Genomic DNA, 26,050 nt, shown 5'->3' with positions numbered 1-26,050 from the left:
ATAATCATTTTTGTTGAGTGTCATCTAGATTAGATTGATAAGGTCAAGTTTAGGATTGTTTTAATCAAACTGAGTTGAGTATTCTTTGGGGGGTTCAATGATAAAACTGGTTAGGGTTTTTCGTCCAAGATCAAGGATTGATTTGTGAAGTTTTTGTACAAGATTTTGCAACGAGTATTCAACCAAGTGAAAGCTTTGAAGAACGAGATTCTGTCAAAGGAGTAGCGATAACCGGAAGATCGACTTGGAAGTCTCACTTGATCTTGCTTAAGATCAAGGAGAGAGAAGAAGTTAAAATCAACAACAAAAATATGATTTATGGGTTTGGATTACTATTTTTCGTCCAAGATCAAGGATTGATTTGTGAGGTTTTTGTACAAGATTTTGCAACGAGTATTCAACCAAGTGAAAGCTTTGAAGAACGAGGTTTTGTCAAAGGAGTAGCGATAACCGGAAGATCGACTTGGAAGTCTCACTTGATCTTGCTTAAGATCAAGGAGAGCGAAGAAGTTAAAATCAACAACAAAAATATGATTTATGGGTTTGGATTACTATTTTTTCTCTTGTATACAATTCTCGCAAAGGTTAATTACATATCTCAATTCTATTTGGAATTGGGGACAAACATACCCATCTCATAATGAGGACAACTGAAGAACTGTCTAAACAAATTTTGATGCTCTCTCTCTCTCTCTCTCTCTCTCTCTCTCTCTCTCTCTCTCTCTCTCTCTCTCTCTCTCTCTCTCTCTCTCTCTCGCTCTCTCTCTCTCTCTCTCCTCTCTCTCTCTCTCTCTCTCTTCTCTCTTCTCTCTCTCTCTCTCTCTCTCTCTCTCTCTCTCTCTCTCTCTCTCTCTCCTCTCTTCTCTCTCTCTCTCTCTCTCTCTCTCTCTCTCTCTCTCTCTCTCTCTTCTCTCTCTCTCTCTCTCTCCTCTCTCTCTCTCTCTCTCTCTCTCTCTCTCTCTCTCTCTCTCTCCTCTCTCTCTCTCTTCTCTCTCCTCTCTCTCTCTCTCTCTCTCTCTCTCTCTCTCCTCTCTCTCTCTCTCTCTCTCTCCTCTCTCTCTCTCTCTCTCTCTCTCTCTCTCTCTCTCTCTCTCTCTCTCTCTCTCTCTCTCTCGCTCTCTCTCTCTCTCTCTCTCTCTCTTCTCTCTCTCTCTCTCTCTCTCTCTCTCCTCTCTCTCTCTCTCTCTCTCTCTCTCTCTCTCTCTCTCTTCTCTCTCTCTCTCTCCCCCTCTCTTATGCAACTTTGTTATGCTGAAAATTATGTTTGTGTTAAAGTAATTCAAAATATTTTGTAAGATAATTGCAATCTAAAAGGTTGCAATTGGTTTCTCATACTATAACACAAGGAAATAAGCTTTGGTGTTATTGTACATCAAGTGCTTGATAAATTGATTGCACACTAAGTGTTTGATAAATTGTCTTAATCTAGTTTTATTATCTAATTCGTTGGAAATTAATTACTAGTGTAATTTAGTTCAAACGTATTTTGTAAAACATATTGATTATCTTTCTCATCATTGCTATACGTTTTTGTTATGGTTTATACGCATATCTGATTCTTCCAATAACGATTCGGATAGACGAATGTCCATCATGAATAGTTTCCGCTTCCCATAGCAAATATTTTTCAAACCAGAATTTTTAATTAAAGAAAATTTTATTGACGATCTATTCAACCCCCTTCTAGATTGTTGTTCTCGTCTAACAATAGGGTGCTATAAGAAATTCCCATTAGAAAAAAAGCATAGGAACTATTATCATATAAGTTGGATGCTGGTTATTTAAATTATAATGAAGAGCTTATTGAAATAAACTGAAAAACAACATACGAATATATTGCAGGCTAATTTCATAAGTTCTTCCTTGCATACACACTAGTGCCTATGCCATGCATTGGTCCACGTTAAAACTTCACAAACCAATCCAAATGCACCCTGATCATATCTAGTTTGAAAAGGTAAACACAGGTAGAAGACAATCTTCCAAGTTAAGCAGCCATTGTTGATAAAAAAAAAAAAGATAACATGCATTTTTCAAGCTCTGGTTTATGGAAAATGATTGATTTACATGTAGCACTCATCTAATTTGCTTTTTTGGAGCTGAAAAGCAGGATTGATCCAGGCTCCACAGCTGCACTGCATGCCAGCCCAGTTGAAGTAACCCAGACGAGCTTTACAACCCATGCACACAAGTTTCTCCTCCACTTGACCTTCTTGTACTTGAAAGTCAATACAAAATAATCAAAGTCAATCTTTGAAGCATGAACACTGGAAACACGACACTGACACTGAAACGTCGATAATAATTTGAAAAAATGAATAAATTAAACATAATCACAAGTACCTGTGTCGGTTTCGGACTCGGACACATACACGTACACATACACATACACATACACATACACATACACACCTTTGCTATTTACGGTATGTATGAGGGAAATTTACAAGTACCTGGTTGCATCCACTTCATGGGCTCGACAAATATTGAGGTGCAATCAGCTGGTTGATTTTTATTTTCCCAGGATTCGTTGTTTCTCTTACTCCACTTGAAGCTTGATTCTCCTTTTCCACGTTCATGGGAAACTATAATATCCTCTGAAGCAACAATTCTTCTGCATTTCTTACACCGGTATATACATTGAGATTTGGTTGCAGTTTCTGACTCAGAGATACTAGTTTCAGCCATTTGATTCTTCGGAAATTCTCCTCTGATTCTTCTTTTCCAAATGCTGCTATGCTTGATGCACTGTGAATTTAAAGCAAATGAGATATGAGAATAGAAAGAAAAAAAGATTGGCATATCTGAACCTGATAAAATAATTGTCTAATAGTTATTCATCTACACATTGACTAGATTTCTATTGCGGCATAACTAAATTTGAAGTTCAAGACAAACTTCCTTATAAACCCATAGTTCATATAATATAAGTTTCTTCAGATTGTAGTTGCATTATGTAAATAGTACCCATGCACTAATAAATTGCAAATCATACACAATAAATGGTTAGGCAGTATTTCAGACGTAGGGACTAAACATAATATATTGTCAAATACAAAAAGATTAAGCTAAAATGGTTAAGCAATATTTGATGTAAATAGTATTCACAAGCAATACAAGCCTTGATTAAACTCCCTCCCTACATGCATACTTTTGAACATTCTTTCACTCATACAAAGATGTCAAATTGATAATTCATTGCCTCTTCGTATTATGCCAAAACTGCGTACTGACATACATATCTTGGCACATTAATACACATGCGAGTATACGTCAAGATCAAAACACCAAATCCATGTATATTATCAAAATTATTGTTTTGGTGTTTGGTCCCTTCACAAGAATCGCAACATTCAACTAGGTGATGACGACAAAAGGGATAAAGCAACTCTGTATTTATTATCAGTTCAAGTTGGAGAGATAATGATACAAAGAAACTACGTACATATACCAAAACCGGATGACAATTGCAAAAAACAAGTCATTCCGAGTTTAGATGCCCAAATTCACATCTGAGCTAGCTTGCAATTGCAAAATGAGATGCACAAGACCATCAAACATTAGTTGTCACCTTCGGATAGCTCACCAATCCAAAATAGCTCACCAAACCATACAGGAATGATAATAAAAACCTTATGATAAACAAAACACATGAATATTACACATAGAACTGAAGCTCATGTATGTATCTAATGAACAGTACTCCTCCAAATCATGTTTATAGCACAAAGGAAAAAACACCGATGGTGACACACATACATTGTAAAACTAAATGCACATACAAAACAAAAAAGGTAAGCCCTCAAGTTGACCATAAAACAAAACTGAAGTAAAACAAGCTAACACTCTCCACCACCAGACATAAAGAAGCACTGCAGTGGTCTAGGACAAACTCGAGAACAATAACACAACACAAGGTCAGGAGTAGCCTCAAACACAGACTCCGTCCTACTACTACTGCCTCAATGCTATTCCCAGTTATGTTATCAATCTCATATAGTAGAGCAGAGCGGCCGACCCCAAAAATGAGAGCAAAAATAATGGATAGCGGGATAACCGCTAATTGACTATTATTTAGACTAATTATATGAATAATCTATAAAACATATATTTAATATAAAGCCAAACAAATAAAAGAAGAAAAAGTGGAATAGAGTTATTAAATGACTATTACTTAAAAACTTAAAAAAACAAAGGTAATGAAAAACATAGGTAAAATTAATGCAGATTTATTTTATTTAATGGTAAATCTGGATTTTTGAGTTCAAACCTGCTCGGGCCGAGAAGCGCCCCACTCCCACTACCCACTACAAATCAAATAGCGGGCGCTAAACATCAGCCATGTCATTGTCGGGTCGTGTTCGTGGTGTCAGTGCTTCATAGGCAGAGGGTCACCGCTCTTGGGGCCGTTATTCCGGGATAGCGCCGCTATCGGCCGCTATTGATAACTCTGGTTATGCTACAAATATTGAAATCATCTTTGTGATAGGTAACAAGCAATGATGAAGCATGTGTGTTTGAGACTTGGAGTAACAAATCACAACTTTGATTCCTAAGAATTAAGTTTTTGCATTAGCATTCAAATTCGTGCTACTTTCAGGAAAAATTACAACTCCGCAAATGATGAAACAACACTTTTCGAGATTCAGAAATAGTGTAGCTGGCTCCCATACTTGTTTCTACCACCACTTGGAGTATAACCTATGGATATCATCTTGACCCCCTCAAAAATGTTAGTCAAATCAAGCTTCGCCACTGACAACCGCGAAACTTTTGTTACGGGAAAAAAGTCATTTCATGTATACATTTCTGATATTTTGATTGGTTAAGTTCTGTTTTGCATTTTGTTTAATCATTCACTACTTTTTAATGTTGAAGATTGTGTTCAAGAATATGTTGGGTGTTGCTAGCATTATTCCGAATACATAGACTAGCAGATAAACTTAAATAAATCAATAGAAACAGTCGCTTAAGTAGCAAATTGTTAGGCATAATGAAAAATGCATTCACAACAAAATTGGCATTTTATCAAACAGTTAGTAAGCAACCAGGTTAGATGAACACAAACGTGCGTTGAAGCTAACCAGGTTATCAAAGAGTAATAGTAATAGTAAGCAGGAAGAGAGAGAATGGTTTACCGGGAGAAAAAAGGCACCGGCTGAGAGCACTTTCCCTTTCGGTTTTTGGGGTTTCGCTTTGTTTTTTTTGGTTGAGTAGAACTCAGTGTATGCGCCCAATTTGATAATCAATATTTAACTTCTGATTTAACCTCACACCCATCTAATTTTATAATTTCAAAAGTGGATTTTTTTTTTAAAATAATTATTTTCTTCAATTAAAATTCTAAAATAATCATTTTTTAAAAATATTTATCAAAATAAACACTTTTCAAAAAAATATATAATCTATGCGTCATTTGCATAGACGCATCCAATAAAAATGATATTCATTGGTGCCACATGCAATGACACATGCATGTGAAAGCGCCACATGCAATGACGCATGTATGTGTAGGTCATGTGTAGGCGTCACATGCAATAGCGCATGCATAATGCACTTTATGTGTGCACAAATACATGTGGCTACTGCTTCACCACTCATCTACAAATACAACAACATTCTCCCATAATTTTTCACACAACTTCTTACCCTCTCATTCCATTTTCCTTCAATATCCTTCAATTTTCTTTAAAATACTTGCATATTCATACTTGTGTCCTTTATATTCACAAGAGAAATGTCGATTTAATCTTTTCAACAGTCTAGCCTCCGATGAAGATCCGACTTTGGAATATAGATACGTTCGAACATCTTGAACCGTTTGTTAGATGAAGACATTGCAAATGGTGAAAGGATCAGAAGAATTCAATAGTTTGATACCATGCTCAACCAAAATGGAGAAGTTCGTTTCTGGATGGATGTTAAAACTAACAGGGACACTCACATGATGATGTATACTTCTCACAAAATTATTTTGATAGCTGTAATCACATAGTTATGTTGTTTATGTGTTGTATTTGTTTGTGGTGTTTTTTTATTTGTTGTAGTTTCTTGTGTTGTTGTTTAATTATTGTATTTGTTCTTCTTATCATATGAAATGAATGTTGTTTTTAATATAAAACAAAAGAGTTACAATTAAAATTATCTTGTTGTGCTTGTTCCAACACTGGAACGGTTAGTACGATTATGATCGGGCTGACGATATTAACTATATAATTTAACCATTTTGTTCGCCGAATCCATTTCTATTCGAATACGAGTGCTGTTTGAGCGACCATTTTTCTTTCTTCGCATTATTACATTGTGCCATGCAGACCAATAATCCTCATTTGCTACCACCGAAAAGCTAATTTTATAAACATTGCAAAGGTTTATGACTTTATAAACGTCGGATAGTAAGTAGGGAGGATCCTATCGAACCTTTGAACATGATGCTATGACATGGGGTTGGTCAAGAATGTCGTCACTCGCCCCGGTCAACGAGAAACCATTCACATTCCCATACGCAACAAAGTAAGTTTATCTTAGATCTTCTAATTTGTTAGACTTTATACTACAACTAACTGTAACTAATATATTTTCAATCTTTTCGATCTAGGTGGTCAGTTAAGGATGATTTACAACAGGTGTCCCAAAAATGATGTAGTAGTCTATCGCAATCTTTTAGACCACATTGGACCAGACGGTGTATTACTACTAAACAACTCTACTTTTGATTTAAAATAATTATCCAATTACATATCATCTAATCATGTCAAATTCTTATACAGTTTATCTGGAGGCCGTATCTGGGTCTTGAGCACCAGGGTAACCATGATGATGCTACAGTTTGGACAACAAAAAAACCAATCATCTGATTCACTACTGTGGATATGCACCAGAGTGACCGTGTAAAGTTGCAGTTCGGCATGCAACAACAAATTACATAACCTCCGACGTGTTTGGGAGATTGGCATCAACAAAGAGTCGATGGTCAATGGCATTATTCCGATTGAAGAGACTTCGCAAAAGAGATGTGTCGTCATTGGAGAATCAACGGTAACACATCTTAAACGAACTAATCATACATGGTGCAAGACCAACTCAACATTATATGACATGGTTTAGGTCGGTTACGACACCATAGTTTGTATCTGAGCCAAGGTATTTGATTGATCCACGCCAACAAGCTTCATCATCAAACGCCCAACAACAAATCCCCGCCGAAGAACAATGTCAACCCACCCAAACCCAACGACCAACCTCACACTGTCACCCTACCATATACACCCAACCATCAAACACCCAACCACGCAACCAATTCATGTCACACACCCAAACTCAAAACCAGGAACCAAACTCTAACCACCAACAACCATACACAACCATCACATCTGTCTATAGCCCAAATGATTCATACTGTCATACCCCAAAATTTGTTTGTTAATTTTTATGATAAATTGATTCATGCATGACATTCATTTCACATTTGCATTCATTCATTAGCATACATTCTCATATAAATTATAAATTTTAATTTATTTATTATGTGATACAGATATAAAAAATAATAATAATTTTGGTTATCTGTATGATATAAATAAATTTTATATATGTAAATAAAATAGTTTTAATTTAATGATAAATAAAAATAAATTTGAATTTTAATTGTATAATTAAAATTTTAAATTAATTTTATTTGTTAAAGCTCATTAAATTATAATAACTATTTTTTATAATTTAGTGACTCATGTTCCATTTATTCATTATTTATAAATAGTATATATTTAGTAATTCACGTTTTTTACTTAATAAAATTTATTTATAAGAGTAACATTTTTTAAAAGCCCATAAATTATAAAATAATTTTGGTTGATATAAGTAAGAATATTTTTGATTTTTTTCTTTAAATGATGAAAGTAAAAATAGAAATAGGTTTAAATTTTAATTCAATTATGTAACTAAAATTTAAATTAATTTTTATTTGTTAAAAGTCATTTAAGTTATTCATTATTTATAATAATATTTGTATTTAATAAATATTTAGCAAGGTTAAACCCTAACTCTGCTAAAGTATAGGAATAGATTCAAATATTTAGCAAGGTTAAACCCTAACTCTCCTAAAGTATAGGAAGGGATCCAAATATTTAGCAAGGTTAAACCCTAAAGTATAGGAAGAGATCCAAATATTTAGCAAGGTTAAACCCTAATCCACACCATTATAAATACTTCATATGGCTGCAGCAAGAGGGGGAAGAGGAAAAAGAGGAGAGATACAGCAGAAGAAGATACACAAGGCAAGGCAGAAGCAAGAAGATTCACGGGCAGGGAAAAGAGAAGCAACCATAAAGCACTCATAGCCTGAATAAGAACAACACACATACAGTGAGCAAGCCAGAAGAATCAAATCCCCAGTAATTGTTCATTTAGGGAATTTGCATCCAGCATGATTACCTTGCAATACTCTTTAATTCATGCATGAATAATATGAGTTTAATATATATATTGAGATGATGTATTCATGGTTTGGTGGATGTTGATATTGCTTTATTCAAGTATGCATCTGTTCTTGATATGTCATAGCATGTTGGAGAAATTTTGTTTGCATGATTAAAGAATTATATCTGCCATTTAATTATTATTATATGAGTGTTGTTTCTAGCATGATTATGTTTATTTCACATGCTGTTATTACATAATAATAATGATGATATAATGGTGATAATATAAATACTTGGTTGTCTTTAACATGTATGTGTAAGGTTTGTTTTATCATTATCACTTGCAGTAAAGAGAACTAATACATGAGTAAAATAATATAAGCTTCTTGATTTGTGCATGGCTATTTTTATTATTGCATGATGATTACATATGATTTTATTTTATGTGTGTGGTTTGATATAAGATGAAGTTACAGGTTTGTTATACTCACATGAAAGAAACAACATGAGAAAAAATAAAGTAGTTTGCCGTAAGAGAGAAAGTTGTAACATGCATGGTGGTGTTGTGTCAAAAATGGAAAAATCCATGTAGAATTAATATATATTTTTAGTGTTTTTACTATGTTTACTCCCTTTCCACTATAATTAATTCACCACTATTTTTCTATTATTAAAATAAAACCCATTAATTAATTTTCTAATTAATATATTATATTAGTTATTTAAACTAGGATATAATTTAATCTAATTTATTAATTAAATTTTTATATATCACTTAATTAATTAAAATGGGCTATTTTGAATAATAAAAATCTAATTATATTTTTTTTCTTTTCTTTTAAAATTTCTATCATTTTAGTCTAAGTTTTTCCATAAATTCATAAAAAAAGAAGAGTTTCTATTATTATAGACTAAAAACATTCTTAATTCATTCTTAAATTTAGTTTATTTAGTTTTTTTTAATTTCTTTCTTTGTAGTTTAATTAGGTTTTATTATTTGGTATGCCCTTTTAATTTTGTACTCGTTAATTAAGATTTAGATATTTTATATCTCCTTTTAAATTATGTACCCCCATCCCGAAGCCATGTTATAGCGTAGTCTTATTTTTTGCACTTTAATTTTTCCATACTGTGAATATAACTGTCTACATGTATGCTAATAGGATTGCATGGAAAGATAAATAATCGAACTTAGATAAATTAATTCAAGATAATATATCTGAATCCAATCATTTCCACACTTGCACCTCTAGGGTAACCCTCTCTTTGTTGCCTTACGATATTATGGTCATGTCCCGCGAATGTGGGGATACCCTTAGCAAAGACCATTCTTAATTCATTCTTAAATTTAGTTTATTTAGTTTTTTTTATTTCTTTCTTTGTAGTTTAATTAGGTTTTATTATTTGGTATGCCCTTTTAATTTTGTACTCGTTAATTAAGATTTAGATATTTTATATCCCCTTTTAAATTATGTACCCCCCATCCCGAAGCCATGTGATAGCGTAGTCTTATTTTTCGCACTTTAATTTTTCCATACTGTGAATATAACTGTCTACATGTATGCTAATAGGATTGCATGGAAAGATAAATAATCGAACTTAGATAAATTAATTCAAGATAATATATCCGAATCCAATCATTTCCACACTTGCACCTCTAGGGTAACCCTCTCTTTGTTGCCTTACGATATTACGGTCATGTCCCGCGAATGTGGGGATACCCTTAGCAAAGACCCTTTCGATTAAATCATCATCATCCCTAAACAGATAAGTCATAGTCCCCTCGATCAAAAGGTCAATGTCCCTACAAGATAAATCATAGTCCCTCGAACGTTGCCTTCGAATATATGACCTTGTCCCTCGAACGTTGCCTTCGAATATATGACTTTGTCCCTCGATGACCCTTCGTTGTAGCATATGATTAAATGATGATCGTCCCTTCAAATGCTAAGGTATCCTTACAAATGTTGCCTTCAAAGACCAATCGACGACCCCACGATGTCCCTTTACATCCAAAGGATAAGACTACTTACTTCTCAATAGTAAGGACAGTTTTACCCTCCTAAGGATAGGAAATACCTATAAAGACTTTGGTTAGGTATACCTCTTAAATGCTTGCTCACAGCTTAAAATACTTTTCACACCTCACACTTTTCAAAACATCTTTTAGAAAATCACCACTTGGTATACATTCGCACCAGAATCATCGCCGAGTTATATTTTTCTAAACATCTTTCAAAATCAAACGAGATAAACACTTTGTATACATTCGTATAAGAATCATTACAAAGTTAAACTCTCCTTTCAAAATATTTTCTAAACACACCACATTTCTCAAACACTTTCTCAAACAAGGAAAACATAAGTGAGTTAAGCAATTAAGAGCCCATGGATAACCATGGATACAAAGGGTGTTAATACCTTCCCTTTGTATAATGTACCTCCCAAACTCAAAATCTAATCAAGGTCTTTCCTGTTCTTTTCCGCCTTTCCTTATTAGATAAAAGAAAAGTCGGTGGCGACTCTTGCTGTGTGGTGTCATCAAAGCATTAACCAGACCTTTAGAACCCTAATTGACTCATCCTAGCCATTAGAAAGTAGTGAGATAACTGACTTCGGTTTCGATTGGGGTTGGTTGATACTCAATACTACACTCTTTGAGATTGAACTTTAGGGAAATTTTGGTCAACCACTTGGTGTTGCACTGAAGTGGACTTAAGGAAAGGTCAATGATTTGAGATCCTTCTAGAACCCGGTTACTATTCTAGGACAGGTTGAACCAGCCAAACTTCAGTGGGGAGGGTACTTACCTATGGAACTCATGCAAGCCTTAAAACCTAGGAATGATTGTGGTGTGACTTGTTTGTGCTTGTTACTTACTTGACATCATAACATCATAACATCATGACATCATGGCATTGTACTAACCATTTTGAGGACTTAGGGATTTAACTTTGCTCTGTTTTGTAGGGCTATGGCTTCCAGGAAGACCATCCGGATCAATTTTGTAGAGACCTCTCCTCAACTCAAGGATTTAGTGTCAGAACTTTCCGATCATGCTCAGTTCATCAAGAAACATGGTTATCTCCTCAATTTAGTTACCACTGGTTTTAAGGAAGATATGATGAGAGTTCTATTCCAGTTCTTCGATCCTAAACATCATTGCTTCACCTTCCCAGATTATCAATTGGTACCCACATTAGAAGAATTTTCCAGGTTGCTTGGGATACCTATCCTTGATCAAACACCTTTCAGTGGTTTAGAAAAGATTCTGAGGTCTGAAGAGGTTGTCGCGGCTTTACACATGACAAAGTCCGACATTGAAGCTAATTGGGTAACAAGAAGTGAAGTTAAGGGTTTACTTACCAAATTTCTGATAAATAAGGCCCGAGAATTCCTAAAAGCTATGAGTGTCCACGCTTTCGAAGATGCTCTAGCATTACTAATCTATGGTTTGGTGCTATTTGCTAATCCGGATTAATTCATAGACATGAATGCTGTTAAGATATTTCTCACTCATAACCCTGTGCCCATCTTGCTTGGAGACATTTTGCATTCCCTTCACACTCGTACTATGAAAAGGCAAGGGACTCTCATGTGCTGCGTACCTTTATTATCTAGGTGGTTTATTTCGCACCTTCCTCAATCAGTCTTGAAGAATGAGCAAAATTTGAAATGGTCTCAAAGGATAATGTCGCTCTCCCATTCAGACATCCATTGGTGTCCCCAACCCAAAGAAAATGTTATCATCATTGACCGTTCTGGAGAATTCTCTAACGTACCACTCCTGGGGATAAGAGGAGGTATTACTTATAATCCTGCTTTAGCCTTACGTCAGTTTGGTTATGCTCGAAGAGATGGTCCACATGAAATAATTATCCAAGGCACTGTGTTTGACTATGACAACGATTCTCAAGGTCTCCGTCAAAGGTTTGTACGAGCTTGGGGCATGGTGAAAAGAAGTACTTTAGGACAGAAAAACTCTATTCCTATGGAACCTTATCTCAGATGGGTACGCGCCAGAGCTCGTGAGCTTATCATGCCATATCTTGCAATCGGACCTCTGATTGTTGAACCAAAAGTTGAAGGAGGTACCCCTCAGATTATTCCTTATCCAGATATGCCTACCAATGTTGAAGAATTGAAGAAATCTTGGATCCAGTTGAGAGGGGAGAGGGATACTTTTGAAGCTCAGTTCTGTGCTGAAAGGAAGAAAGTATTAGAGCTCACCAACCAGCTTAATGAGGAACGAAGTCTCAATGCATATCTCCGCCCAAAAAGAAGCCGTCCCTGGGAGACTTGAGCTTTCATTTTTTCTTGTAATGAACATTGATTAAAGAAATTATTAATAAAAGTTCCCCTTTTTGGTGGTTTACGCAAAGTTAAATTCCAAAAGTCCTTGAAAACATTTCATACATTGCATAGCATAACATAACATTGCATAACAGGTACTCTAAAAGATTAATGTTCTCACGGTCTTCCTCTCAAATAGAAAAATGGCCCTCGAACAAACTGTCAAGGATCTCCAGGCTCAGAATGCTCAATTCCAGGAGATGATCTTGAACTTATCCAAGGGGCAGGAGGAACTGAAGACTCCATTGCTCGAGAAGAAGAAAGGTAAGAAATCTGTGAGTTACATTAACCCGGGAAGAAGGCTTAAAGGACAGGCTCTAGGAGTCAAGATTGGAATTCCGAAGGATAAAGAAGATGAGACAGAAAATGATTCGGAAGATGAGAATGCTGATCCCTTCAACCCTGAGGACGACTATGAAAATTATGAAAATGAACAGTACTCTCCGAAAGATGATAAGTATAAGTTGTTGGAAGGACGTATGCTAGCTATGGAGGGTCAGAAGGCGCCCGGTCTGGATTTCGAAAGCTTAGGTCTGGTCTCTGATGTGGCCATTCCTCGCAAATTCAAGGTCCCCGCTTTCACTAAGTATGATGGTGCGTCTTGTCCTCAGATGCATCTGAGAGCTTATGTGAGAAAGATCCAGCCGTATACCACTGATAGGAAGCTATGGATCCATTTCTTCCAAGAGAGTCTGTCTAGCACACAGTTAGAGTGGTATTATCAGCTCGAGAGCTCTAACATTCGCACCTGGACTGATTTAGCGACAGCTTTCTACAAGCACTACCAGTATAATTCTGAATTAGCGCCTACTCGGCTACAGCTGCAGAATATGACTATGGGCTCTAAAGAAAGCTTCAAAGAATATGCTCAAAAGTGGAGAGACTTGGCTGGAAGAGTCAAACCCCCTATGACTGATCGAGAATTAGTGGACATGTTCATGGGTACACTGACTGGCCCATTCTACCGCCATTTATTGGGAAGTTCCTCATCGGGTTTCACTGAACTTATATTGACGGGTGAACGTGTTGAAAGCGGCATTCGAAGTGGAAAGATACAGGCGGCTACCTCTGCAAGCACCAAAAAGTCCTATCAGGGGAAGAATGAATCAAATGATGTGTACGGTCAAAGGGGTCATAAGAAGAAAAATCATGACCATACTGTTGGAGCAGTTACGATTGCAGCACCACCATCTCAAAACTTCCAACACAGACAAGACAGGCCAAGAAGGCAGTTTACCAAGATCAATATGACTTTAGCACAAGCACTGCAGGGTATGCTAAAAGCAAATTTAATTACCCTAAGAGATCCTCCTGCAAATCCCAACACTACTTCTCCTCGTTATAATCTCAATGCCAGGTGTGCATATCATTCCGATAGCCCCGGGCATGATACAAACGATTGTTGGTTGTTGAAGAATAAGATTCAGGATATGATCGACACTGGAGAAATTGAATTTGATCCTCCGGAGACTCCTAATATCATCACTGCTCCTATGCCTAATCATGACAAGACTGTTAATGTTGTGGATGACAATTCTCACATTACTAATGTAGCTGACTTAGCATCTCCTCTCCTGATCATCAAGAAGAATTTATTGCAAGCTGGTTTATTTCCAGGTTGTGCTGAAAATTGCGATCTTTGTATACTCCGACCCAATGATTGCTTGAAGTTGAGGAATGGTATTCAACGACTGATGGATGATCGTACAATTCTCTTTGAAAAGATTCCTAAGATGGAAAACCCCATTGAAGAAATATCTGTGATTGCTAGGTCCAAAGTTCCAGTGAAGATTACCGCTACTAGAGTGTTGGTGTAAGCCCTAGAGGCCAATACTTTTTGGTACTTGTATCGAATTATTTATTAATAATAAAAGGCATTCTCTTTATTATGGTTGATTAATAAAGTCCCTGGAATAGATAGTCCGTTTAATGTATTAAGTGTGACTTAATCATGAGAACACATTAAACATAAGGACACTATTCTTAGAGTATCCGTAGTCGAGCTTTAGTGTGAAGTGGGATAACATTAAAGCATTAAGACTATTATGTTTGTAGACTGATGATCACATCTCATGGATCATGGATAAAGAGTTATCAAGTCTTAAACATAGGTATGAATATTATGAGTAATATTTATACCGGATTGACCCGCTATGAGAATACTATATAGAAAGTTATGCAAAGTGTCATAAGTTATTCTCATGGTGATAATAATGTATTCCACTCTTCGACCTGAAACCACTATGGACCCTAGATGTAGAGTCGAGTGCTTTATTGCTGATCCAACGTTGTCCGTAACTGGATAACCATAAAGACAGTTGATGGGTACTCCACGAAGCATGCTGAGGGACATGAGTGACCTAGATGGAATTTGCCCATCCTGCATAACAGGATAAATGTCTATGGGCCCAATATTGAACTGGACAAGGATGACACGGTCTATGCCTTGTGTTCAATATAGACATAAGGGCAAAAGGGTAATTATACACATAATTATTATCACAGAAGGTTTTATCAGATCACATGACGTTTTCGTGTCTTGGGTAGCAGTGATGTGTTGCTAGATACCGCTCACTGTTTATTATGTTAAATGCGAGATTTAATATAATTGCCAACGTCACGAAAACCTACAGGGTCACACACAAAGGACGGATTGATGAGAGATAGAGTAACTAAGGAATACCGTAAGGTACGGTGCCCTTAAGTGAATTATAGAACATCGTAAGGTACGATGTACTTGAGTAGAATACGAAATATGGTAAGGTACCATGGGCTTAAGTGATTTTGGGCATATTATAAGATATGGGCCAAAATACACTTAAGTGGGCTTTTTAGCTTGAAGCCCACACAAGTGGTTCTATAAATAGAACCCTTATGCAGAAGCATTCATTGCTGTTGCATTATTTTCGTTTTCTCTCACCCTCTCTCTCTCTCACTCAAAGCCTTCATTCGTACCAGCTAGCACTGAGATTGAAGGAACCCGTTCGTGTGGACTGAGTAGAGACGTTGTCATCGTTCAACGTTCGTGATCGCTTCGTGGATTTGCATCAAAGGTTTTGATTGTCACAAGAGATCTGCACCAAAAGTTTCAATCGTAATAAGAGGTAAATATTCTATCACTGATCATGACCATTCGTAAGGATCTCTAAAGGAGAAAATTTTAATTTCCGCTGCGTTTTGGACCGTAATTCTCCTTCATAGAGTGCCTGTGAAGATTACTGCTGAGCCCAAGGTAGCTCCCCTAATTATTACTGCACCTGGCCCAGTACTGTATTCCTCAAGCAAAGCCATCCCGTGGAATTATGAAGGTGATGTTTACATCCACGGCATAAAGCAAGATGATAATTCTGCTAATCCTAATGACGTTGACATTGTTGGGACTAGTAAATGACTTGAAGTGGAAGGATCTTCTCTCCAGAAATCTCACCTCCCGCCCCTGAAATTCGAGGAAAGGGACCAGTAATCAATCCTTCTCAGTCAAAGACACCAATCGAAGTTACTACCGAAGATGTTGCCAAGCAGGAAATGGAAGAAATGCTGAAAATCATCCGTAAGAGTGATTTTGATGTGGTAGAACAGCTGGGGCATACTCCGTCTAAAATTTCGATGTTATCCTTGTTGTTATCTTCTCAATCTCATGCCAGTGCGTTGATAAAATTCTTAAAGACCGCTCATGTACCTCAGGAGACATCTGTCGATCAGTTAGAAAATTATGTTGCTAACTTGGCTGTTGATAATGGCATAGGCTTTTCTGATGCCGACCTGACACCAGCAGGAAAGAATCACAATAAAGCTCTGCATATCTCCATTGAGTGTAAGGGGATCACCTTGTCTCATGTGTTGATCGACAATGGCTCTTCTTTGAATGTGCTACCGAAAGCTGTGCTCGATAAGCTTGACTGTAAAAGCATTGAACTGAAACCTAGTGACATTGTGGTGCGTGCTTACGATGGTGTGAAGAGTGTTGTCCATGGTGAAGTGGTTCTCCCTATCAAGATAGGACCTCAAGTCTTCAACACTACCTGTTACGTAATGAACATTCGTCCTGCCTATTCCTGCTTGCTGGGACGCCCTTGGATCCATGGGGCAAGTGCTGTAGCTTCGTCTCTCCATCAAAAGCTGAGGTATCCAATAGAGGGCAAGATTGTCACTGTGTGTGGAGAAGAAGAGTATATTGTCAGTAGTGTGCATACCTTCAGATACATCGAGATGGATGGTGAATTCTTTGAGACTCCTTCTCAGTCATTTGAAGTAGTTCCTCCGACCAGTCCTGTCCTTAAGCCAACTTCCCGTATGCCCAAGGTTAGTCGTGCTCCTCCTGCTATGATTTCTCTGAAAGATGCTCAAGCCGTGGTTGAAGATGGTGTTCGTACCGGCTGGGGTTAACTGATCGATGTACCGTACAAGTCTGATATATTTGGCCTGGGGTTTAGCTCTGAAAAGATAGTCAAAGATCAGATTAATGCTGTAGAAGATGCTGATAGCGATTGCGACTTGGATAGCTGGATTTTCCCAACAATTGGTGACAGACTCAATAATTGGAAGGCTGAAGACACTATCCCGATTTCCTTTAGTCAGGAGTAATTGTTATTGCTTATTTTAGTGTTTCAAATTTTGTAATTTTTATTATGAACAATTGAAGCATTGTGTCTATGCCCGGGGCACAATAGCTAATTTGTTAAGGGTTTTGTCATTTTCATAAGCATATTCACATTCAATAAATCAATGGACTTTTTGCATTCAAATATTGCGCTCTTTATCTTTCCTGTCATCTTTCAAATAAGTTATGTTTTCTTACACACACTCACGTAACAAATTGCAGATCCATATCCACTCTAGATCCTGTTGATAATAATTCTGCTATTGTTAATTATGGCTTTAAAAATCCGATCTACCAAGCCGAGGATGGAAGTGAGGAAGATTGCGAAGTGCCTGGAGAGCTTGCCAGACTGTTACTGCAAGAAGAAAAGACTATACAGCCGCATGAGGAATCAATTGAAATTGTAAATCTGGGTACTGAAGTAGACAAGAAAGAAGTCAAAATAGGAGCAGGCTTGGAAAACAGTGTCAAAGAAAGATTGATTCAGATGTTACATGACTATGTAGAGATTTTTGCTTGGTCTTATGAAGACATGCCAGGACTGGATACTGATATAGTAGTACATCGTTTGCCGATGAAGGAAGATTGTCATCCTGTTAAGCAAAAGGTTCGTCGCATGCGTCCTGAAATGTCTGAGAAAATCAAAGCCGAGGTTATGAAACAATTTAATGCAGGTTTTCTAGCTGTTACTTCTTATCCTCAATGGGTTGCTAATGTGGTACCAGGGCCAAAGAAGGATGGTAAGGTGGAAATGTGTGTAGATTACAGAGATTTGAATAAAGCAAGTCCCAAAGATGACTTTCCACTTCCGCACATTGATGTTCTGGTAGATAACACCGCTCAACACAAGGTATTCTCATTCATGGATGGATTCTCAGGTTATAACCAGATTAAGATGGCACCTGAAGACATGGAGAAAACTACGTTTGTGACGCAATGGGGCACTTTCTGTTACAAAGTCACGCCATTCGGTTTAAAGAATGCAGGGGCAACATACCAACGTGCTATGATGGTTTTGTTCCATGATATGATCCATCATGAAATAGAGGTATATGTGGATGACATGATAGCCAGATCTCATACTGAAGAAGAACATCTCGATCATTTATACAAACTGTTTGAGAGGTTGAAGAAATACAAGTTGAGATTGAACCCGAACAAATGCACCTTTGGAGTAAGATCCAGTAAACTCTTGGGCTTTATTGTCAGTGGTAAAGGAATTGAGGTTGACCCGGCTAAGGTGAGAGCTATTCAAGAAATGCCAGTTCCCCGTATAGATAAAGAAGTCAGAGGTTTCTTGGGACGCTTGAATTACATTGCCCGATTTATCTCCCATTTGACTACTACTTGCAAACCCATCTTCAAATTACTGAGGAAAAATCAAGAGATAATATGGAATGATGAATGTCAAGAAGCTTTTGACAAAATCAATAAGTATCTCCAAGAACCTCCAATTCTGATGCCACCAGTTGAAGGAAGACCTCTAATCATGTATTTGACCGTGTTAGAAAGTTCAATGGGGTGTGTGCTGGGGCAACATGACGAGTCTGGTCGAAAAGAGCATGCAATATACTACCTTAGCAAAAAGTTTACCGACTGTGAAACAAGATAGTCACTGCTTGATAAAACTTGTTGTGCTTTGGCTTGGGCTGCTCGCCAACTAAGACAGTATATGTTGAATCATACCACTTTATTGATTTCTAAGATGGATCCTATCAAATATATATTTGAGAAACCTGCTCTCTCCGGAAGAATAGCAAGATGGCAGATGATTTTAACAGAGTATGATATCCAGTATACTACCCAGAAAGCAATCAAAGGAAGCGTGTTAGCTGATCATTTGGCTCATCAAGCAATTGATGATTACCAATCTATGAATTTTGAGCTCCCTGATGAGGATGTTATGCTTGTTACTGATTATGAAGAACCTGGACCGGATGAAGGACCCGAATTGAGATCCCGGTGGACTATGGTTTTTGATGGATCTTTTAATGCATTGGGCAATGATGTTGGTGTTGTAATTATTTCTCCCAAGGGTTGCCATACGCCTTTCGCTGCTAGACTATGTTTTGATTGTACCAATAATATGGCCGAGTATGAAGCATGTATTTTGGAACTCAGAGCTGCTATAGACCTGAGAATCAAGTTTTTGAGTGTGTACGGAGACTCATCCTTAGTAATCAGTCAGATCAAAGGAGAATGGGACACTAAACATCCGAATCTCATCCCTTATCAAGAGCGGGTGTTGACATTAATCCCATACTTTGAAGAGATTACATTCGAACATATTCCACGAGAAGAGAATCAGTTGGCAGACGCATTGGCTACCATGTCATCTATGTTCAGAGTCAGATGGGACAATGAAGCTCCCATGATCACCATTGAACGATTAGATGAACCAGTGTATTGTTATGAACTTAATACTGATGAAGTAGAAGAGAAACCTTGGTTCCACGAAGTAAAAAGATATTTAGAAACTCAGGAATACCCTGAAGGGGCATCCATCAATGACAGAAAATTTCTGAGGAAGTTCTCCGCTAAATTCTTTTTGAGCAATGGAGTATTATACAAACGTAATCCTGATTCGACTTTGCTTCGCTGTGTGGATAAAAAGGAAGCAGAAAAGATTATGGAAGACATGCATGACGGTATTTTTGGGACTGATTCTAGTGGACATACGATGGCCAAGAAGATTCTGAGATCAGGGTATTATTGGTCTACCATGGAAGCTGATTGCCATCATCACTCCAGAACTTGTCACAAGTTCCAGATCTATGCGGACAAAGTACATGTACCTCATGCTCCATTGAACGTGTTGACAACCCCTTGGCCCTTTGCAATATGGGGCATTGATATGATTGGAGAGATTAAACCTACTGCTTCTAATGGACATCGTTTCATTCTTGTTGCTATTGATTACTTTACGAAGTGGGTAGAGGCAGCCTCATTTGCTTCTGTCACCAAGAATATGGTGGCACGGTTCATCAAGAATAGTCTTATTTGTCGGTATGGCATCCCTGAAAGAGTTATCACTGATAATGGTACTAATTTTAACAACAAGATGATTACTGAACTCTGCACGCAGTTCAAAATAAAACACCATAACTCTTCTCCGTACCGGCCAAAGATGAATGGCGCCGTAGAAGCTGCTAATAAGAATATTAAGAAGATTATACAAAAGATGACAGTAACATACAAAGACTGGCATGAGATGTTACCATTTGCTCTTCATGGTTATCGCACTTCAGTACGCACTTCGACATGGGCAACTCCTTTCTCTTTAGTCTACGGAATGGAAGCCGTTTTACCAGTGGAAGTTCAGATTCCCTCTCTAAGAATTATGAAAGATGCAGGCTTAGATGAAGATGAATGGATTCAGACTCGACTCGATCAGATAAATTTGATTGATGAAAAGAGACTTGCGGCTGTTTGTCATGGGCAGATATATCAGAAGCGCATGACCCAGGCATTTAATAAAAAAGTCAAGAGACAGGTGTATCAAATTGGCGACTTGGTGATAAAGCGTATCATTCTACCACAAAGTGATCCTAGAGGCAGATGGACTCCCACATACGAAGGGCCATTTGTAGTTAAGAAGGTATTCTCTGGTGGAGCCATGATGCTCGCTACAATGGATGGCGAAGATTTCCCGCATCCCGTGAACACGGACATAGTTAAAAAATACTATGCATAAAAGAGACCTGTTAGGGCGACATATCTAGGCAAAAGTAAGGGCATCCCGGCGAACCAAAAGGGTTCGGGCAAAAATTAGGGATAAACATATAAAAATGTACACCCGACAAGTCGAAAACCTGAAAAGGCGGCTTGGGCAAAAAAGGGTATCCTGGTGGACTGAAAACCTGAAAAGGCGGTCCAGGCAAAAATTAGGGATTAAAGCGTATGACTATGTCCCGTTCTCGGTCAGCTTCACCAAAGTCAAAGAGACTGAACAAGCCAATCACCTCTATCCGACAGCAAGAGATGAGATGCTTGAGGATATAATAGCAGTAGTAGAATTAAAATCAATAGGACTTTTTTTTCCATAGCTATTTTTTCTTTGCTTTCTTGACAATTTCCTCTTACTAGGATTTCTGTCTCCTTGTATTAAAATTGCTTGTTTATAGGCCCTCTTTCAAAATCAATACAATTTTATTTCCAAAAAGATACTTTTGTTTTACTTTCTCCGTTTTGTTTGCATAAACGTCCATTGATTTAATTCGAATTAATATATGCATTTGAATATGATTGATGTTTACCAAAAATACATGCATAAAATAGAAATAGCAATTACTAAAAGACTTTAGGATCAAGGATAAGGTTTAACCATGCGTTCTAACAAATCCGGTTGCAAATCCTATTCCCCAGCAAAACCAGTTATTCCAGAAGAAATTGGCACTACTAGACAGACTGGTCATCTCTTTTATCCCCAGTCAGGCACTGTTGAATATTTCTACCATCACACAGAAATCAAATATCCCCAGCTAAGAAAGGGTCATCAATACAAATATCTCCAACCAGAATATCGGGATTTATTTTCCCATGGCAAAAATTTTCAGACGCATAATTCATTCATGCATCATTTCATAGCATATACATGCATGCAATGTTCGTATTTATTTTCAAGAGCATAAAACATCTCATGCATCACGACATGGCATGGCATGAGGCTAACTCTTTTTTTTTCCAAGTTAATTATCCTCCTGATACAGTCAAAATAAAGATTCATTCAGACGGATATCTTTATCGATTACATTCAAGATTCAGATACATCTTTCAGATATAATCCATATGAATATTCATTCTGACAAGCATTCTGATATCCTCCTAATGATGGCATCTTTAAGCCCATCCCAGACATTTATTGCAAATACAACATATACAAATATTATCAGATATAGCCTAACGTACGGCTCATTCTGATTCAGCCTAACGTATGGTTCCTTCAACTGTTCCAATACGGTCTAGCGTACGACCCATTTGGATATTCATCCCCTCAGATACTACCTAGCATACGGTACATTCTGAAATGTAGTCTAGCGTATGACTACCCCTTTTATCATCAGATACAGCCTAATGGACGACTCATTCTGCTACTCAGATACGATCTAGCGTATGATCCATTCTGATCTTTTATCCTCAGATACAGCCTAATGGACGACTCATTCTGCAACTCAGATACGGTCTAGTGTACGGCCCAGTCTGGCTCTTCTCATCAGATACTACCTAGAGTATGGCACATTCTGAAATGTAGTCTAGCGTACGACTACTTTTTATCGTCCGATACAGCCTAACGGACGACTCATTCTACTACTCAGATACGATCTAGCGTACGATCCATTCTGATCTTTATTTCTCCAGATACAGCTTAACGGACGGCTCACTCTGCTACTCAGATACGGTCTAGCGTATGACCCATTTTGATCCTTATCTCATCAGGTTTAGCTCACCCTAATATCACCTAATGGATGACTCATTATACGGTCTAGCATACGACCCAGTGTGACACCCATGTCTTCAGATATGGTCTAATGTACGACGCACTCTGAAGCTCTCATCATCAAACTTTCTGGATGGCATCTTTAAGCCCATCTCCATCAAGACTATCTTTTAATTAACAAGTGCAAATTTTTGGGGCATTCTAAGTGTTCAATAATCTTCCACCTCCAGATCACGAATGGCGTACATACCATTCTAATTCTCTCGGTTTAAGAATATTGAACAGGGGCAGCTGTCATACCCCAAAATTTGCCTCTTAATTTTTATGATAAATTGATTCATGCATGGCATTCATTTCATATTTGCATTCATTCATTAGCATACATTCTCATATAAATTATAAATATTAATTTATTTATTATGTGATACAGATATAAAAAATAATAATAATTTTGGTTATATCTATGATATAAATAAATTTTATATATATAAATAAAATAGTTTTAATTTAATGATAAATAAAAATAGATTTGAACTTTAATTGTATAATTAAAATTTTAAATTAATTTTATTTGTTAAAGCTCATTAAATTATAATAGCTATTTTTTATAATTTAGTGACTCATGTTCCATTTATTCATTATTTATAAATAGTATATATTTAGTAATTCACGTTTTTTACTTAATAAAATTTATTTATAAGAGTAACATTTTTTAAAAGCCCATAAATTATAAAATAATTTTGGTTGATATAAGTAAGAATAATTTTGATTTTTTTTTAAATGATGAAAGTAAAAATAGAAATAGGTTTAAATTTTAATTCAATTATGTAACTAAAATTTAAATTAATTTTTATTTGTTAAAAGTCATTTAAATTATTCATTATTTATAATAATATTTGTATTTAATAAATATTTAGCAAGGTTAAACCCTAACTCTCCTAAAGTATAGGAAGGGATCCAAATATTTAGCAAGGTTAAACCCTAACTCTCCTAAAGTATAGGAAGGGATCCAAATATTTAGCAAGGTTAAACCCTAAAGTATAGGAAGGGATCCAAATATTTAGCAAGGTTAAACCCTAATCCACACCATTATAAACACTTCATATGGCTGCAGCAAGAGGGGGAAGAGGAAAAAGAGGAGAGATACAGCAGAAGAAGATACACAAGGCAAGGCAAAAGCAAAAAGATTCACGGGCAGGGAAAAGAGAAGCAACCATAAAGCACTCATAGCCTGAATAAGAACAACACACATACAGTGAGCAAGCCAGAAGAATCAAATCCCCAGTAAGTGTTCATTAGGGAATTTGCATCCAGCATGATTACCTTGCAATACTCTTTAATTCATGCATGAATAATATGAGTTTAATATATATATTGAGATGATGTATTCATGGTTTGGTGGATGTTGATATTGCTTTATTCAAGTATGCATCTGTTCTTAATATGTCATAGCATGTTGGAGAAATTTTGTTTGCATGATTAAAGAATTATATCTGCCATTTAATTATTATTTTATGAGTGTTGTTTCTATCATGATTATGTTTATTTCACATGGTGTTATTACATAATAATAATGATGATGATATAATTGTGATAATATAAATCCTTGGTTGTCTTTAACATGTATGTGTAAGGTTTGTTTTATCATTATCACTTGCAGTAAAGAGAACTAATACATGAGTAAAATAATATAAGCTTCTTGATTTGTGCATGACTATTTTTATTATTGCATGATGATTACATATGATTTTATTTTATGTGCGTGGTTTGATATAAGATCAAGTTACAGGTTTGTTATACTCACATGAAAGAAACAACATGAGAAAAAATAAAGTAGCTTGCCGTAAGAGAGAAAGCTGTAACATGCATGGTGGTGTTGTGTCAAAAATGGAAAAATCCATGTAGAATTAATATATATTTTAATGAAGGCGAATAAATAACGAATGGACCAACATGGCTCGTTGGTAGCTCCCCCCTCACTGCAACGTAGACGTCCTGGGTTCGATTTACTCCCTTTCCACTATAATTAATTCACCACTATTTTTCTATTATTAAAATAAAACCCATTATTTAATTTTCTAATTAATATGTTATATTAGTTATTTAAACTAGGATATAATTTAATCTAGTTTATTAATTAAATTTTTATATATCACTTAATTAATTAAAATGGGCTATTTTGAATAATAAAAATCTAATTATATTTTTTTTCTTTTCTTTTAAAATTTCTATCAATTTAGTCTAAGTTTTTCCATAAATTCATAAAAAAAAAAGAGTTTCTATTATTATAGACTAAAAACATTCTTAATTCATTCTTAAATTTAGTTTATTTAGTTTTTTTATATTTCTTTCTTTGTAGTTTAATTAGGTTTTATTATTTGGTATGCCCTTTTAATTTTGTACTCGTTAATTAAGATTTAGATATTTTATATCCCCTTTTAAATTATGTACCCCCATCCCGAAGCCATGTAATAGCGTAGTCTTATTTTTCGCACTTTAATTTTTCCATACTGTGAATATAATTGTCTACATGTATGCTAATAGGATTGCATGGAAAGATAAATAATCGAACTTAGATAAATTAATTCAAGATAATATATCCGAATCCAATCATTTCCACACTTGCACCTCTAGGGTAACCCTCTCTTTATTGCCTTACGATATTACGGTAATGTCCCGCGAATGTGGGGATACCCTTAGCAAAGACCCTTTCGATTAAATCATCATCATCCCTAAACAGATAAGTCATAGTCCCCTCGATCAAAAGGTCAATGTCCCTACAAGATAAATCATAGTCCCTCGAACGTTGCCTTCGAATATATGACCTTGTCCCTCGAACGTTGCCTTCGAATATATGACTTTGTCTCTCGATGACCCTTCGTTGTAGCCTATGATTAAATGATGATCGTCCCTTCGAATGCTAAGGTATCCTTACAAATGTTGCCTTCAAAGACCAATCGACGACCCCACGATGTCCCTTTACATCCAAAGGATAAGACTACTTACTTCTCAATAGTAAGGACAGTTTTACCCTCCTAAGGATAGGAAATACCTATAAAGACTTTGGTTAGATATACCTCTTAAATGCTTGCTCACAGCTTAAAATACTTTTCACACTTCACACTTTTCAAAACATCTTTTAGAAAATCACCACTTGGTATACATTCGCACCAGAATCATCGCCGAGTTATATTTTTCTAAACATCTTTCAAAATCAAACGAGATAAACACTTTGTATAC

General features: G+C 36.4%; 1 protein-coding gene across 4 annotated transcripts; it reads right to left on the bottom strand.

Annotated features, from left to right (window-relative positions):
* Positions 1-1,809: 1,809 nt before the first annotated feature.
* Positions 1,810-5,294, bottom strand: LOC127127787 (probable inactive dual specificity protein phosphatase-like At4g18593). 4 transcript variants are annotated; one of them, XM_051057067.1, is made up of 4 exons: positions 5,139-5,241; positions 4,271-4,459; positions 2,454-2,748; positions 1,810-2,218 (listed from the first exon to the last, which is right to left on the bottom strand). In XM_051057067.1, the coding sequence occupies exons 3-4, from the start codon at positions 2,686-2,688 to the stop codon at positions 2,064-2,066; spliced, it is 390 nt and encodes a 129-aa protein (XP_050913024.1). In that variant the 5' UTR covers positions 2,689-2,748; positions 4,271-4,459; positions 5,139-5,241; the 3' UTR covers positions 1,810-2,063. The 4 variants fall into 4 exon arrangements, with proteins under 4 accessions (XP_050913024.1, XP_050913025.1, XP_050913023.1 ...); XM_051057068.1 differs by lacking the exon at positions 4,271-4,459 and adding an exon at positions 3,446-3,632 and having other exon boundaries at positions 5,139-5,233; XM_051057066.1 differs by lacking the exon at positions 4,271-4,459 and having other exon boundaries at positions 5,139-5,294.
* Between the last annotated feature and the right edge of the window lie 20,756 nt (positions 5,295-26,050).

The sequence above is a fragment of the Lathyrus oleraceus genome, chromosome 3, assembly GCF_024323335.1.
Source record: "Lathyrus oleraceus cultivar Zhongwan6 chromosome 3, CAAS_Psat_ZW6_1.0, whole genome shotgun sequence".
Classification (NCBI taxonomy): Eukaryota; Viridiplantae; Streptophyta; class Magnoliopsida; order Fabales; family Fabaceae; genus Lathyrus; species Lathyrus oleraceus.
The sequence above is the reverse complement of the archived record's forward strand: the minus strand, read 5'-3'. Positions and strand labels throughout refer to the sequence as shown.

What these genes read in the sequence shown, in the direction of transcription:
- LOC127127787 (XM_051057066.1), bottom strand. Translation starts at nt 2,688, where the DNA reads ATGGCTGAAACTAGTATCTCTGAGTCAGAAACTGCAACCAAATCTCAA. An exon ending in CATGAAGTGGATGCAACCAG is followed by an intron (nt 2,219 to 2,453) that starts GTACTTGTAAAT and finishes TTGACTTTCAAG; the next exon opens with TACAAGAAGGTCAAGTGGAG.